General features: G+C 25.9%; 1 protein-coding gene across 1 annotated transcript in view; it reads right to left on the bottom strand.

Moving 5' to 3' along the window:
* The window catches only part of LOC100208020 (sister chromatid cohesion protein PDS5 homolog B), a 122785-nt gene that overhangs the window by 104802 nt on the left and 2831 nt on the right, over window positions 1–15152 (bottom strand). Inside the window, exons 2-4 of the mRNA XM_065812893.1 lie at window positions 1407–1601; window positions 315–404; window positions 144–238 (exon numbers count right to left, since the gene is read on the bottom strand). Of these exons, the coding sequence (XP_065668965.1) occupies window positions 144–238; window positions 315–404; window positions 1407–1601 (380 nt within the window). The remainder of the gene's footprint in view (window positions 1–143; window positions 239–314; window positions 405–1406; window positions 1602–15152) is intronic.

The raw sequence follows: 15152 nt of genomic DNA, 5'->3' as shown, positions 1-15152 counted from the left end.
TCAATGTTAAATATGTTTGGCATTCTTGTTGGTTACTATTAGTTTAGCCATTAGAGAAGAATTGTTTATTTTCAATACCATTATTTATGACACTAAAATTATAAATCCTAATATTGTTAGTAATATTATATACTATTAAGTACCTGATTACAGAAAAAAAAGTTTCAAATAATTTCTGGATAATATCCGTAGCTTCTAGCTCTATACATACTGCAAATGTATTGCCTAATGCCAATGTCTAAAAAAATAGTTTAAATTTTAATAATCAATTTTTAAATCCAAAAATTTTAAAAACTGTTTGAAATGAGTCAAACCTCTAAAATATAAAAATGACGTTGGTACATTTGTCCTTCTTTCGCATTTCCTAACTCAACAAACTGTTGTAGAAATAAACGAAAAATATCCTAGAACATAAATAAGATAAAATATATTAAACTCTATATATACAATGTCAGGGCATCAGGAATATATTTTTTATCGTATTTTTGCAATATTTATTGTTATTGTTTTACAAAATATTAGGAATTTTTATTAAAATTGTCCTATTCCTTCAAAAAAAGAAAAAAAAAAGGTAGGAACTCCCAAAAATTTACTTTTCAGAATTATGCATTGTATGCGATGCCATTGAGCTGGCTAACACCCTGAATGTTATATGCTAATTATATATATTAAAATCATACTTCTAGATGTATGCTACATGGTTAAAAAACTAAAATGGTGCTACATGAAGATTTATATTGATGTATAATCATTTATATAGATGCATGGTCAGAAAAATTAAAATGGTGCAAAATTTGATGCATAAATGCATATAATATAATATGACTTTAATTACTTTATTCATTTGTCACTAAATCAAACAGTAAAATTAGGTAACTATCAAAGACATTTAAATATAAAACCAAACCAAAAGAGATTTACACCAAACCAACTATCAGAACAAAATACATAATTTATGTTGAACCACATCCAGTGGTGCAATTAAAGCATGATCACCATATATTGTTAACTATAACGACTTAGCATTTTCACCATGGAGTAAAAATTTATTTTTCATGACAATTATTTTTAAACCCTTTTCTTTGAATATTTTAGCTGAATCTCAGGAAATTATTATTTTTCATAACTCAGATCAACATTTAACACTGCCAACTAATTAACAGCTCTCCGAAACATCAAGCTCTGTATTTCTTCACAAAATAGTTTATCATCTTCATCATGTAAAGAAACCATTGTCAAAACCAATCCTAAATCTAAATTCTCTTAGGAGTGATACGCTGAACTTTCTAATGGATACTGATAGCCACTAATGGTTGTTACAGGCATTAAAGAATAAAAATATTAAAAATTTTTAATCAGATTGGCTGACCAACCGTGTCCAACCAATTTAAAACTAAAAAACTTACTTTTAATTGCTCTTCATTGTAAGGAGGTTCAGGTGTGAATATTCGAAGAATATCTGCAAGACAACATGCTGATAGAGACTTCGCATCTTTATCCTTGTGATAAAATATGAAGTTTGTTGCAAGAGAAGCTGCTAGTGCTTCAAGTTCAGTCAAAGATTCTCCCTGTTCCACACTTGTAAGTTCTTGTGCAATTGACTAAAACAAAACATAAAAATATGTTATTAATTAACAAAATGCATTATAGCATATAACCAGGGTGTGGGAAACAATATATTATTTAACTTTAATCATCACTATAATTTAAAAAGTAATAATCTTGATTCAAACTTGCATTTAAATATTTATAAACTATAATTATAAATTTGAATAATTAGGAATTAAAAAATAATTGCTTCCAAAGATAATAATTAGAAAGTATTTTTGTAATTCTTTGTTTGTTTTTTTAAAAAAAATCCTTTAAAAATGTTTCAAATGTGACTGCAACAAGAATACAAAAAAAAAAGATTACTAACCTTGAGACAATTTTTTCTAAATTTTATTAAAAGTGAAGAAACTTTAAATCTTTAAGAGACAAATTATTGTTTTCTTATTGTTTAAAAAATGGACTCTAAAGAAAAATCTGTAATAAACAAGCCTTGGTCCACACAGCAAAGTCCAGGTAATGATGGCAAAGTTCCATTGATTTAATTGGACCATATTCTATTTTGCATATAGGCCTCTTATCTTCTAAGACCATAAGGGTCATTCTATGCCAAATGGACCAAAACTTTAGGATTTCAACATGGACCCCCTCAGATTTTGATGAAACAATAGTGGGTTTCTTATTATTAATGAGAAAAGCAATTCCTGAAAATTTCAGCATAAAATCTTTTGTGGTTCATGAGATATGGTCATTTGAAATTTCTGATTTTTTCAAAAATAAAAACTTCAGTAGCAAAAACATGTTTTGTTCATACTTTGAAGCTTTATATTTTAAAAACAAATTTTCAAAAAACCTAATTTTTTTTATTGTGTACAACTCTACACTTACTTTAAAAAAACTTTGACATTGAAATCTCCAATGTCACATTTTTTCCATAATGGCTACCTAAAAAACTTAAAAATATGTTTGCAAATATAAAAAGTTGATTTTTGATGAGTCAATATGCAAAGCCTGCAGTTTAAGAAGTGAAAAAACATATTTTTTTTAGTTTCTATATATGGTAGGCTTCCAAATTTTCAGAAATTTACTAATAAAATACAATTCAGTAAAAAAATATAGACTTCTAAAAATGGCTGCGGCTAAAACTTAGGAAAATGTGCCTCCACTTCAAACCACCGGTAACCTCTAAGATCAACACTGGTTTTAATAAGATTTTTTTTTTCTTCTAATTTATTAGACTTTATTACAGTGATTTCAGAAAAAAAAAAGTGGGTACTTATGGGGAAGTTACAAAATCAGAACAATGAAAATTGCTCAAAATGCATTAAAAACATTAAAAATAAAGTTATTTTTGTAATTTAGTTTGTATTATAATTGTAATACAAAGTATGTATGAATTTAAAAGTATGAATTCAAAAGTAATCAGTACTAGAAATAAGTCTTTAATTAAGCATGAATTAAACTCATTTTTTAAAAATATACTAGCTCTTTCCTGCCCCTTCCTCCTCCCCCGTCCATTTACTTTTTAACACTCGCATTTTTCCCCAGAACTTAGAAAAAAATTGTAATTGAACACTTCTCCTTTCATGATGTGTCTGGTTTTATGTCTGATGTATGAAATGCCTTTATGCCCAAACACACCACTAAACATAAACATATAAAAACAGAAATTTAGTTTTTAATGTTTTCATATAAAACTTATTAGTAACCTATTAAGTGAAATTGAAAAGAAAAACTTTTAGTCTAATTTACCTAATATTTAATATCATGAATATAAATTTTATAATATTTTTCCAATACATTCATTATTCCACCCCTCCCAATGCTGTTGCTATTTTATTATGTTACTTATGCTATTGTGCAATGTAAAGTTTTTTTGTGAGCTTATAGTTCATACCATTTACCAGTTGTTGGTTGAACTTTTAAAGATGAAATTTTGTATAAAATGTGCGTTATTGGAACCCAGAAAACATCTTCTTTATGTGGCCAAGTAATAGTTTTTAAGGAAATAGACTGCGTCATGAACTTAATAAGAACATCTTGATTTTCTTCAGATATTTCCACAATATTGCCTAAAAACCATTTTACATCATAAACACATGCTATACTAATTCCTGTTAAAAGAGAAGCAATGAAACTATATGCTGCATCTTAGGAACATTTACATTAGTATACTCATAGTATAATCATGGTGACATAAGTTAGATATGTTTTTATAATTTTTGTATTGTGAACCTGCCCCATCACTAAAATAAATGTAATCATTAAAGTAAGGCAACAACTCTTTTGTTTTATTACTTCATAAATGAAACAATGAGTTTGTATTGTGTTGCAAATGATCTGAAATGATACAAACACTTTTTACATTTTATCATATTTTCTTCGATATAGTAGATAACAAAATGATGCAATGTTGCTTGACTGTTGTTCTAATGGAAACCTTGTACTTAATCTTAAATTTAAAAACTGTAATTTTCAGCAAAGTCTAGTAATGCTAAAATATGATTACTTGGTAATGTTATTTTTAGATGCTGCAAATATGCTGCTTGATTTTTGGCTATATAATGGTGGTCTCTTAATTGGTCTATTTGGTGACAAGCTTTTTCAATAAAATCATACACTGGAAGGGTTACTGGAACTATATCATGTTTTTTGTTGGCTTTTTGCCACTGGTTAAAAGTGATATCTTCCATGCTATGTCTATCAAACAAAGCAGTAAGATACTCTTTAAGTGTGTTGGTATCTGGGCAGTTATTGCAACTGGGTTGCATGCAGTTTAGATTTGTAAAGTCACATACAACTAATGTCAAGAGGTCTTATGTTGTTAAGTCACAAACAACTAATGTCAAGAGGTATAGTCTGAAATTTCTGGTAAATATGTGGTGGTATGGAAATATCTAAGTTTTTTAAGTTTTTTGACAAGTCAACTCTTATAACTTGTTATAAGTTGTAATCTCAATTTGAAAATGATAATCAAATAAGTCAAATTCATTGGGAGGGGTGGAATAGTGAATGTATTGGAAAAATATTATAAAATTTATATTCATGATATTAACTATTAGGTAAATTAGACTAAAAGTCTTTCTTTTCAATTTTACTTAATAGGTTACTAATAAGTTTTATATGAAAACATTAAAAACTAAATTTCTGTTTTTATATGTTTATGTTTAGTGGTGTGTTTGGGCATAAAGGCATTTCATACATCAGACATGAAACCAGACACATCATGAAAGGAGAAGTGTTCAATCACAATTTTTTTCTAAGTTCTGGGGAAAAATGCGAGTGTTAAAAAGTAAATGGACGGGGGAGGAGGAGGGGGCAGGAAAGAGCTAGGATATTTAAAAAATGAGTTTAATTCATGCTTAATTAAAGACTTATTTCTAGTACTGATTACTTTTGAATTCATACTTTTAAATTCATACATACTTTGTATTACAATTATAATACAAACTAAATTACAAAAATAACTTTATTTTTAATGTTTTTAATGCATTTTGAGCAATTTTCATTGTTCTGATTTTGTAACTTCCCCATAAGTACCCACTTTTTTTTTTCTGAAATCACTGTAATAAAGTCTAATAAATTAGAAGAAAAAAAAAATCTTATCAAAACCAGTGTTGATCTTACAGGTTACCGGTGGTTTGAAGTGGAGGCACATTTTCCTAAGTTTTAGCCGCAGCCATTTTTAGAAGTCTATATTTTTTTACTGAATTGTATTTTATTAGTAAATTTCTGAAAATTTGGAAGCCTACCATATATAGAAACTAAAAAAAATATGTTTTTTCACTTCTTAAACTGCAGGCTTTGCATATTGACTCATCAAAAATCAACTTTTTATATTTGCAAACATATTTTTAAGTTTTTTAGGTAGCCATTATGGAAAAAATGTGACATTGAAGAATTCAATGTCAAAGTTTTTTTAAAGTAAGTGTAGAGTTGTACACAATAAAAAAAATTAGGTTTTTTGAAAATTTGTTTTTAAAATATAAAGCTTCAAAGTATGAACAAAACATGTTTTTGCTACTGAAGTTTTTATTTTTGAAAAAATCAGAAATTTCAAATGACCATATCTCATAAACCACAAAAGATTTTATGCTGAAATTTTTAGGAATTGCTTTTCTCATTAATAATAAGAAACCCACTAAGTTTCATCAAAATCTGAGGGGGTCCATGTTCGACCTTGGTCCAGTTGGCGTGGAATGACTCATAAGGACTTCTTGGAGCACCTAAATAACCATAAAGAAAGAAAAAAAAAGACAGCAGTAGAAGCAGCTGAAAACATTTATAAAAGATATGTTTGAAAACTATGTAAAATTTTATATCCTTATCAACCACATGCAGAAAAAACACACATTTTATTGAAATACAACTAAATAAAAATGAAATCTAATGCCTTATTTCACTTCTTTTTTTTTCCCTTTTTTTTTTTCTTTTTTTAGATTCCGTTTTTCTTCTTCTAACAGTGTTTTTTAAGTAATTCATTTAAATATAGGGAAAAAAATTTTTGGAGATAAATCCAATACTAAGATCTTGTACAAATTGTTGATCAAAATCCCAGGATTAATTTCTGAAAATTTCCCGGAATTTTAGGATTTTAATTTTAAAAAATTAAAAGCAACGCATATACATAATATAGATTGAATAATCAAAAACAATATATACTGAGCCAAACCATGTTGGCATTAAAAATAAAGAATGAAAATATTTTTGTATAGCATAATTTCTTAAAATATTTTGGTATGTTTGTTTTATAACTGTTCAGTCACTTTGCAATTTTTTCTTTTCTCTCGCTCTATCTCTATCATCAAAAATAAAAATAAAAACTCAAAAAATTATAGTCTTCCTTCAAAACATATACTTTAAAATATATGGAATATTTATATAGTATAGTATTAAAACATGGAATATTTATATAGTATAGTATTAAAACAAGGAATATCTACATAGTATAGTATTAAAACATGGAATATCTACATAGTATAGTATTAAAACATGGAATATCTACATAGTATAGTATTAAAACATGGAATATCTACATAGTATAGTATTAAAACATGGAATATCTACATAGTATAGTATTAAAACATGGAATATCTACATAGTATAGTATTAAAACATGGAATATCTACATAGTATAGTATTAAAACATGGAATATCTACATAGTATAGTATTAAAACATGGAATATTTATATAGTATAGTATTAAAACATGGAATATCTACATAGTATAGTATTAAAACATGGAGTATCTACATAGTATAGTATTAAAACATGGAATATCTACATAGTATAGTATTAAAACATGGAATATCTACATAGTATAGTATCAAAACATGGAATATCTACATAGTATAGTATTAAAACATGGAATATCTACATAGTATAGTATTAAAACATGGAATATCTACATAGTATAGTATTAAAACATGGAATATCTACATAGTATAGTATTAAAACATGGAATATCTACATAGTATAGTATTAAAACATGGAATATCTACATAGTATAGTATTAAAACATGGAATATCTACATAGTATAGTATTAAAACATGGAATATCTACATAGTATAGTATTAAAACATGGAATATTTATATAGTATAGTATTAAAACATGGAATATCTACATAGTATAGTATTAAAACATGGAGTATCTACATAGTATAGTATTAAAACATGGAATATCTACATAGTATAGTATTAAAACATGGAATATCTACATAGTATAGTATCAAAACATGGAATATCTACATAGTATAGTATTAAAACATGGAATATCTACATAGTATAGTATTAAAACATGGAATATCTACATAGTATAGTATTAAAACATGGAATATTTATATAGTATAGTATTAAAACATGGAATATCTACATAGTATAGTATTAAAACATGGAATATCTACATAGTATAGTATTAAAACATGGAATATTTATATAGTATAGTATTAAAACATGGAATATCTACATAGTATAGTATTAAAACATGGAGTATCTACATAGTATAGTATTAAAACATGGAATATCTACATAGTATAGTATTAAAACATGGAATATCTACATAGTATAGTATTAAAACAAGGAATATCTACATAGTATAGTATTAAAACATGGAATATCTACATAGTATAGTACTAAAACATGGAATATCTACATAGTATAGTATTAAAACATGGAATATCTACATAGTATAGTATCAAAACATGGAATATCTACATAGTATAGTATTAAAACATGGAATATCTACATAGTATAGTATTAAAACATGGAATATCTACATAGTATAGTATTAAAACACAATAAAAAAAGGTAACATTTGCTGATGGTAAGAGTAAAAACATTTATCACAAGGTATAGCTGTTTTAATTTTTAATTGATTTTTGGCATTTTAATTTTTACAAAAATTATTTAATGTTGCTTTTACACATCATGAAAATACAGGTTTATTTATTTAAGCTGAATCATGTTCACAGTTATAATCATTTTTATATTAATAAATTCAATAATAATTGTAAATCTAATCAAAAAACATAAGTTAAAAGAATGGACTGAATTTGTTAAAATATAAAAATAGTTATTTAATTTAAACTAGGAATTAAGTCTGCTGAATTCAACAGCACTAATCTCATATGGATGCATTTCTGAAGAGGAACAGGTGAAACAGTCATGTGTAAAGTAAATACATGCAAAAAAATACTGAAAATTGCTAGTGGTTCAACAAAAGATCTTGCATTTACTGTCTATACATAAACTTAAAGTAATATCACAATTGCAAGCGCGATGTTTATCCGTGCCAGCTTCAACTTTGAAAGTACTAGAAGAAATTCAAAATAAAAAACCAAAAACCACAAAAGAGATAATAAAACTTTAGATCATGAGAACACTGCCATTCCAAATTTGGAGAACAATGATGATGAAGAAGATGGTGATTAAACTATGTCATGAAAAGAAAATTTCAATTCAAGATTCAAAAACATCAAAAATCCCTAATATTTTGTACCAAATATAAGTAATTAAAATAAAAAAACTATAATAAACCTGATAAAGCATTTAAACTCAACAGATATAACAGTAGCAGATATGAGTAGTGATATTGATGTACAGAGGATCATGTACTATGATTATATTTTTGTTTTTCATTCAATCCTAGAATTTCTCAGGGAAAAATTTCTCAATACTGAAACCCCTGGATTAAAAATTGTCATGGGCATAATGGCGCTAAAAGAAACATGCAGGATTTTACTTAAAAGGTCTATATATGCTGGATGTAAAAACCCATATACAGCTTGGAAAATAAGGAATTGAAGGCGAGCGGTCAATTCAACCGGCCAGCTCAAGGAATCGATGGTCAATTGTTGTTTTTGGATGGTTAAAGTTTTCTTTTTTATAATTGTTTCTTTCACTTGATATGAACTTTGGTATTGTGGTTTATCCTCCTCTGGCTAATTGCCATATAGAGGCCACATTACCAAGGCCGCAAAGACTAGTTCAGCTCCAAAGGGAGCGTCATAACCCACTCTACCGACTGAGAGTAAGGTGAGTTTGGGAAGAACGAAGATATTTTAGAGTGAAAGACAGAAGAAGCGCGTTAGAAAGATAGCATAGAGAAAGCAGGCAGGAATTGCACACGATGTTAGAAGATGCAAAGCGTATTGTTAAATAGGTCACCTTATTAATGTTCGCCGACATGGAGTTGATTGGAGTTCACTCGATATGAACTTTTCCTCAACTTTCTTTGACGTCCTTGGTGAATTAAAAACTAAATTTTTATATAGAAATTAGCTACTAAATTGCTTGAGGGTTTGTTTTTAATAGTCTTCTTTATTCATTAACAAACTTTTTTATTTTTAAAATATTGTAAAATTTCTTGTGGGTTTGTAATTTTTTTTAATAATATAATTTGTTCTCTTTTATAAATACATCTTTTCATTTTTAAAATAGACTAAGATTGCTTGTGGGTTTGTATGTTGTTTTTTTCAATTTTTCTTTAATACTTTTTTTTTCAAAAAAAAAGTGTTAAAAAAACCAAACCCTCAAATTGAGAAGGGTTTAAACTTTATATGGTCATATTTTTTAAATGCTAAAATATTTTACTATGAAATTTAAAATTTATCAATGAATATAAGGCTAGTTGAAAATAGTTCAAAAAATATTTCATCAACTTGTTGCTCTCACGTTTGGAGCAGGAAGGGCTAAAATTTTGGGGCTTTTTGGTTCCCAGGCTCCAATCATAGCAATTTTTTGCAAAGTATCTTTATTTGACATAAGTATAAACATATAAATGTTTGGAGTTTGCTCTATGTCTGGAAGTTAGATATCTCCAAAACCAAAAAATGCTTCCGCCACCCCTGCTTGAATATATTATAAATAACAGAACTGATAATATAAAATTATTAATAAATTATTAATTTTTAATTATTGAATTATATTAATATAAATTATTAACAAGTTTTTAATTTTTAATCATTGAATTATATTGATAAAAAAATTAATTTATTGGAATGTTTTTAAACAAAGATAAAAACCAGGCTGTATTGAAAAATAAAATGATTAAAGAAAAAATTCACTTTAACTTTTTTTCCAAACTTTTTGCTTTAACGACCAGCTAACAATTAAAGTAGTGTTTCATAAACAAGAAAACTATTTTAAATGCTTTTTCGAAACTTAAATAATTTTATAAAATTTTAGTATATTCATTTTCAAATAACATTAATCTGATTATTTCAACGGAGTGTCTACTCACACGTTTTTCACGTGCAAATAGACTATATTTAATTATAGTCTATTCGCACATTTAATTAAAAAAAGGTAAAGATTGTTGAATTTAAAAGGAATTTAAAAAAATTAGATTTATTATTGGTTTTTAATTTTAAAATTAAACTAGCGCAGTGGAGTACTAACGTAGTACTTGCATTGACTGACTTTTGAAGGATATGCGCACCATAGTGTATATACATATTGACTGCTTATCTAAGGATAGGCACAGTGTAGTGTAAATACAATGACGAGGGTTTTGGCTTGGGCAGGCAATCTTTTTATTAAAAAAAAAGAAGTATTTCTTAATGTTTATTTTATCTATTGGCACGTTTTTGTTTGTTTGTCACCCATAGTAATAAAGCTTGTGCAAATACACACTTTTTTTCTAAACAAAATTCAATTTCTTTAAGATTGACTCGTTTTTTACTTACAAAAACAAAAATAGAAAAAACATCTAGTTTTAAAGAAAAAAGTTTTAAAAACATCTTTAATTTTAAAGAAATATTGCTTTAATAAGTAGTACATATTTACACAATAATAAAAAAAAAGCAAAAAAATGTTTATTCATTGTTACACTTTTGTGAGCATCTTTAAGGTGAAAAAGTTTGAAGATTTTTTTTAAATCTTTTTTGACACCATTAAAAAACCTATTGAAAAAACTGAAAAACTTTTTAAACAATATTTTTATAGTTGCATTTTTATACAACTTAAAGTGAAAATAATAGGTACACGGTTATTTAAAACTTAAATTAAATCTTTTTTAATAAAAATTTGTTTACTTAAATATAAATTACGCGAATTATAAACAATTTTATAAGTATCAAACTTATTCAATTTTTAACTAAAAAGATTTAATTACTAAAGTCGGTTCTTATGACTACTTTTCTTACTATTACTTGGGTAACAAAGAAACCTAATATGAAAATAAGCAGAAATGCAACACAAAATAATATTTATAAAATAATAAATTATTTCAATAAAAAAGCAATCTATATATATATTAAAACAGAGTTCAAAAAATTTGGTCAAATGCAACATTCTTTTTAACAATTTTTCTTGAAAACATTACAATACTAGAATAAATATCAGAAAAACAACCCTTTATGACAATTGTTTTTCTGAAGTATTTATGATTTGATTATAAAACATTACAAGGAAAAACTTAAAAAACTATTACTAAAACATAATCAATTTAATTTTATCCATGAGATTTTTATCTAAATATCAAATAAGCATGCAAAAATATTTATACAACAAACTTAAAAATGTAAAAATATTTGTGGATTTTTTTTAGAATGTTAAAAAAAGTAAAAATTAGTAAAAGATTCATATTTAGATTAAAAGTGAAAGGATAGAGATTTGACGCATTTTTCTGGTCCTTGATTTTTGGGTTTTTTTGTTGCTTTTTTGGAAAAAAAAGCAGGGGACAGTTTTTTTTTGGTTTTTTCGGAAAATATTAAAAAATTCATTTAAAATTTAACTATAATAGCAATATCTTAATTCATATTTTAATTTCAGATTTAAATAGAACAATTAATACTGAAATTTTTTTTATTTTGGTATGCTTTTGGTATGGTTAACACGGTAGGAGCAGTTCTCTATAAAAACTTCTAAGATAATTTTATCTTAATTGGTTTTAGTGTTATATATTGATACAACAAACATTGTTTATTTACATTTATTAAATTTAATTACATTTAATATATACATATATATATATATATATATATATATATATATATATATATATATATATATATATATATATATATATATATATATATATATATATATATATAGATATATATATATACATATATATATATATATATATATATATATATATATATATATATATATATATATACATATATATATATATATATATATATATATATAGATATATATATATATATATATATCTACATTTCTGATTCACTCACAACAAGCTGCAAGTGATCACTATTAAGTTGGGAGTTACAAGGTAAAAAAAGAGTTGTAGAGCAAGAAAACGGTTAACAGAAGACTTAAAAAGTTGTAAGTTGTATGAGTCAGAAAAACATGAAGATGGGAGAGAGTTCCAAAGGGTTGAAATGTGGGAAGAAAAACTAGACGAATAAAAGTTTTTTGAGCATGCAGGGATAGAAACAGTAAACAAATGAGACTTAACTGAATGATGAGTCAAGCAAGAATGAGTTTTAGTTGATAGAACTATAGATGATAACTCCTTTGAGCAGCAACCATGATAGTATTTGTAGAAAAGAGAAAGAGATGCAACTTTATAACGATAAGAAAGAGGTTTAAGCTGAGCAGATAGATTGGTCCAACTATGTTTATAATTTACTTTTGGAGTTTGTCTAGAAGAGAAAGAGCATTATGAGAAGAACCAGTTTAAATATAACAACAGTATTCCATACAGAGACAAATAAGAGATTTGTAGAGATAGAGAATGAAATCAGAGAATGGAATCAAGAAAATGGCGAGCACCATAAAGAGAAGCAAACTTAGCGGAATCATTTGTATATATGGCTTATATGAAAGGTCAGTAGTAAATGATAATCCAAGAAAACATAAAGAAGAGGATTCAGTGAGATGGTTGCTCCATTCATTAATATAGGAATGTTTACGGTATTGCAATAATTGTAGTTTTGCATTAATAACTGAGTTTTGTTGGAGTTATAATTTACAAGCTACTGTGAGTCCCAATCTGTTACAGAAATGAGATCAGATTCAAGATCGGCCTGTTTTAAGCAATCAAAAAGAGACTTTTTGTCAAGACAGGAGTATAAACTCGATTCATCTGCAAAAAGAGCTACTTTAGATGTAAGGTTGTTATTGGGAAGATCATTAATGTAGCTAAGAAACAAAAAAGGACCAAGTATAGAATCTTGAGGTACCCCAAAAATTACTAGAAATGAAGAAGAGTGTTGGCCTTTGAGGATGACTTAAATAAAGCAGTTAGAAAGAAAGAATTTGATATTCTCAAAAACTTTTCCAGATACACCATATGAAGCAAGCTTGTGGAGAAGACCAGCATGCCAAACTTTGTCAAAAGCTTTAGGGCTCGAATTAAGCGTATTGCAAATCACCATTGCTTTTCACACCTGTGCAATTAGTTGTTGTTTTTTTATATTTTCGCGATTTTTTTTTTGGTTGTTTATTTTGTTGATATTAACTTATCAACTGTATTAATTTACTTAATATACTTAAAGACTCACAAAAGTTAGCCATACAAATGTTTCTATTTATCTCTTATATTTTTTTAAAAAGAAATCTATTTGAACAAAAGAATTCTTCTAAAAATAAGCCTTCTAAAATTCTCTGATTCAAATATTTTTGCAATTAAAAATTGAATTTCAAAAAAAAAGGATGAATTTAAAAAATTTTAATGCCTAATAATTAAAAATTTAATTGCAGTGGCGACCGTAATACCCAGAAGGCAGAAATAAAACCTTAGTTGCCCATTTATTTAAATACTTAATTCGAATTTGCAAAATGGAAAAATTTAAATGATCTGTTTGCCATAGCATTATGTCTAAAAATTGACCTTGAACAACAAAGCATCTTGAAAAATTTTGCAAGTGTCCTGATTAAGTACTATATTAAAACGTCTAGAAGTTAAAAAAATGTAGATAAAAAAATAAACTATGAATTATCAGATAAAGATGGCCTGGGAAACTCAGTAAATAAAAATTTTAAATTTTTAAATTTTAAATTTTTATTATTTAATAAGTACAGTATACAGCTTTTTTATAAAGGCCTATATAGGCAATATATATTTTTTTGACAAATATAAGAAACAAATAATGTAAAACTAAATTACTACACAATTATAGTGTTTCTTTGACCATTTGTATATTGAATATACAAATGGTCAAAAAAAGAAATAATCTTGATAGATTGCTTATTTTTTGAGCAGTCGAAATGATATCAAATTGGGATGGTATTTTATACTAATATATTCATATTATCAAAACTAAAAAATAATTTTCTTATTGGACAATAGTTCCTGTATATAAGTGTAACACAGTAGCTAGAAAGTACAATATGACAAATATATATATATATATATATATATATATATATATATATATATATATATATATATATATATATATATATATAAAGTTTAGTTTCTATATATAATGAGTAACACAGTAGTTAGGAAGAACAACATGACAAATAAACAGTCTCATACAGTATACCTAGATTTATAACTAACTTACAGCTAATTTAATTTTTTATTGTAAATATAAGTTAAATTGGTGTTTATACTTGTAATTGTTTCTTTAATGAACATATATTATTAAATATAGTAGAATAAAAGAAAACTATTCTAAAATTCATGAGAAAAAAAAACTAAAAAAAAATCAGAAAAACATCAAAAAAACAGAAAGAATGCCAATATAAAAATAAAAAACACTTTATTTTGACCCAAAAAATCCCAAAAGGAAAAAAACAAGCTTTTTTGTAAATCCATGAAAGGCCTATGCAAGAATTTCGCATGGCCTTTGGGGCCTATTTGCCATCCCTAGTTTAATACAATACACTCAGAGATATTTATTAGTAAAAGTTAGCAGTACCAATGTCTCTGTTAAATCATTTATAGTATAAAAAATTTTTTAACTAAAAATCATATTAAAAAAATATTTTGTATTTAATAAAAAAAATGAATGTAATTTCTAAAAAAAATTTTGTTTTTAAAAAAAAATAAAATAAAACTATTTAACCACCCTAAAAGTTTAAACTAAAAAGTTTGTTAGACTAAAAAGTTAGTTGACTAATTTTAGTTAACTAAAAGTTAGTCAATTAACTTAATTGACATTTAGAATAGCAGGCAAAGATCTGC

The sequence above is a fragment of the Hydra vulgaris genome, chromosome 12 (assembly GCF_038396675.1).
Source record: "Hydra vulgaris chromosome 12, alternate assembly HydraT2T_AEP".
In the NCBI taxonomy this organism is placed as follows: Eukaryota; Metazoa; Cnidaria; class Hydrozoa; order Anthoathecata; family Hydridae; genus Hydra; species Hydra vulgaris.
The sequence above is the reverse complement of the archived record's forward strand: the minus strand, read 5'-3'. Positions and strand labels throughout refer to the sequence as shown.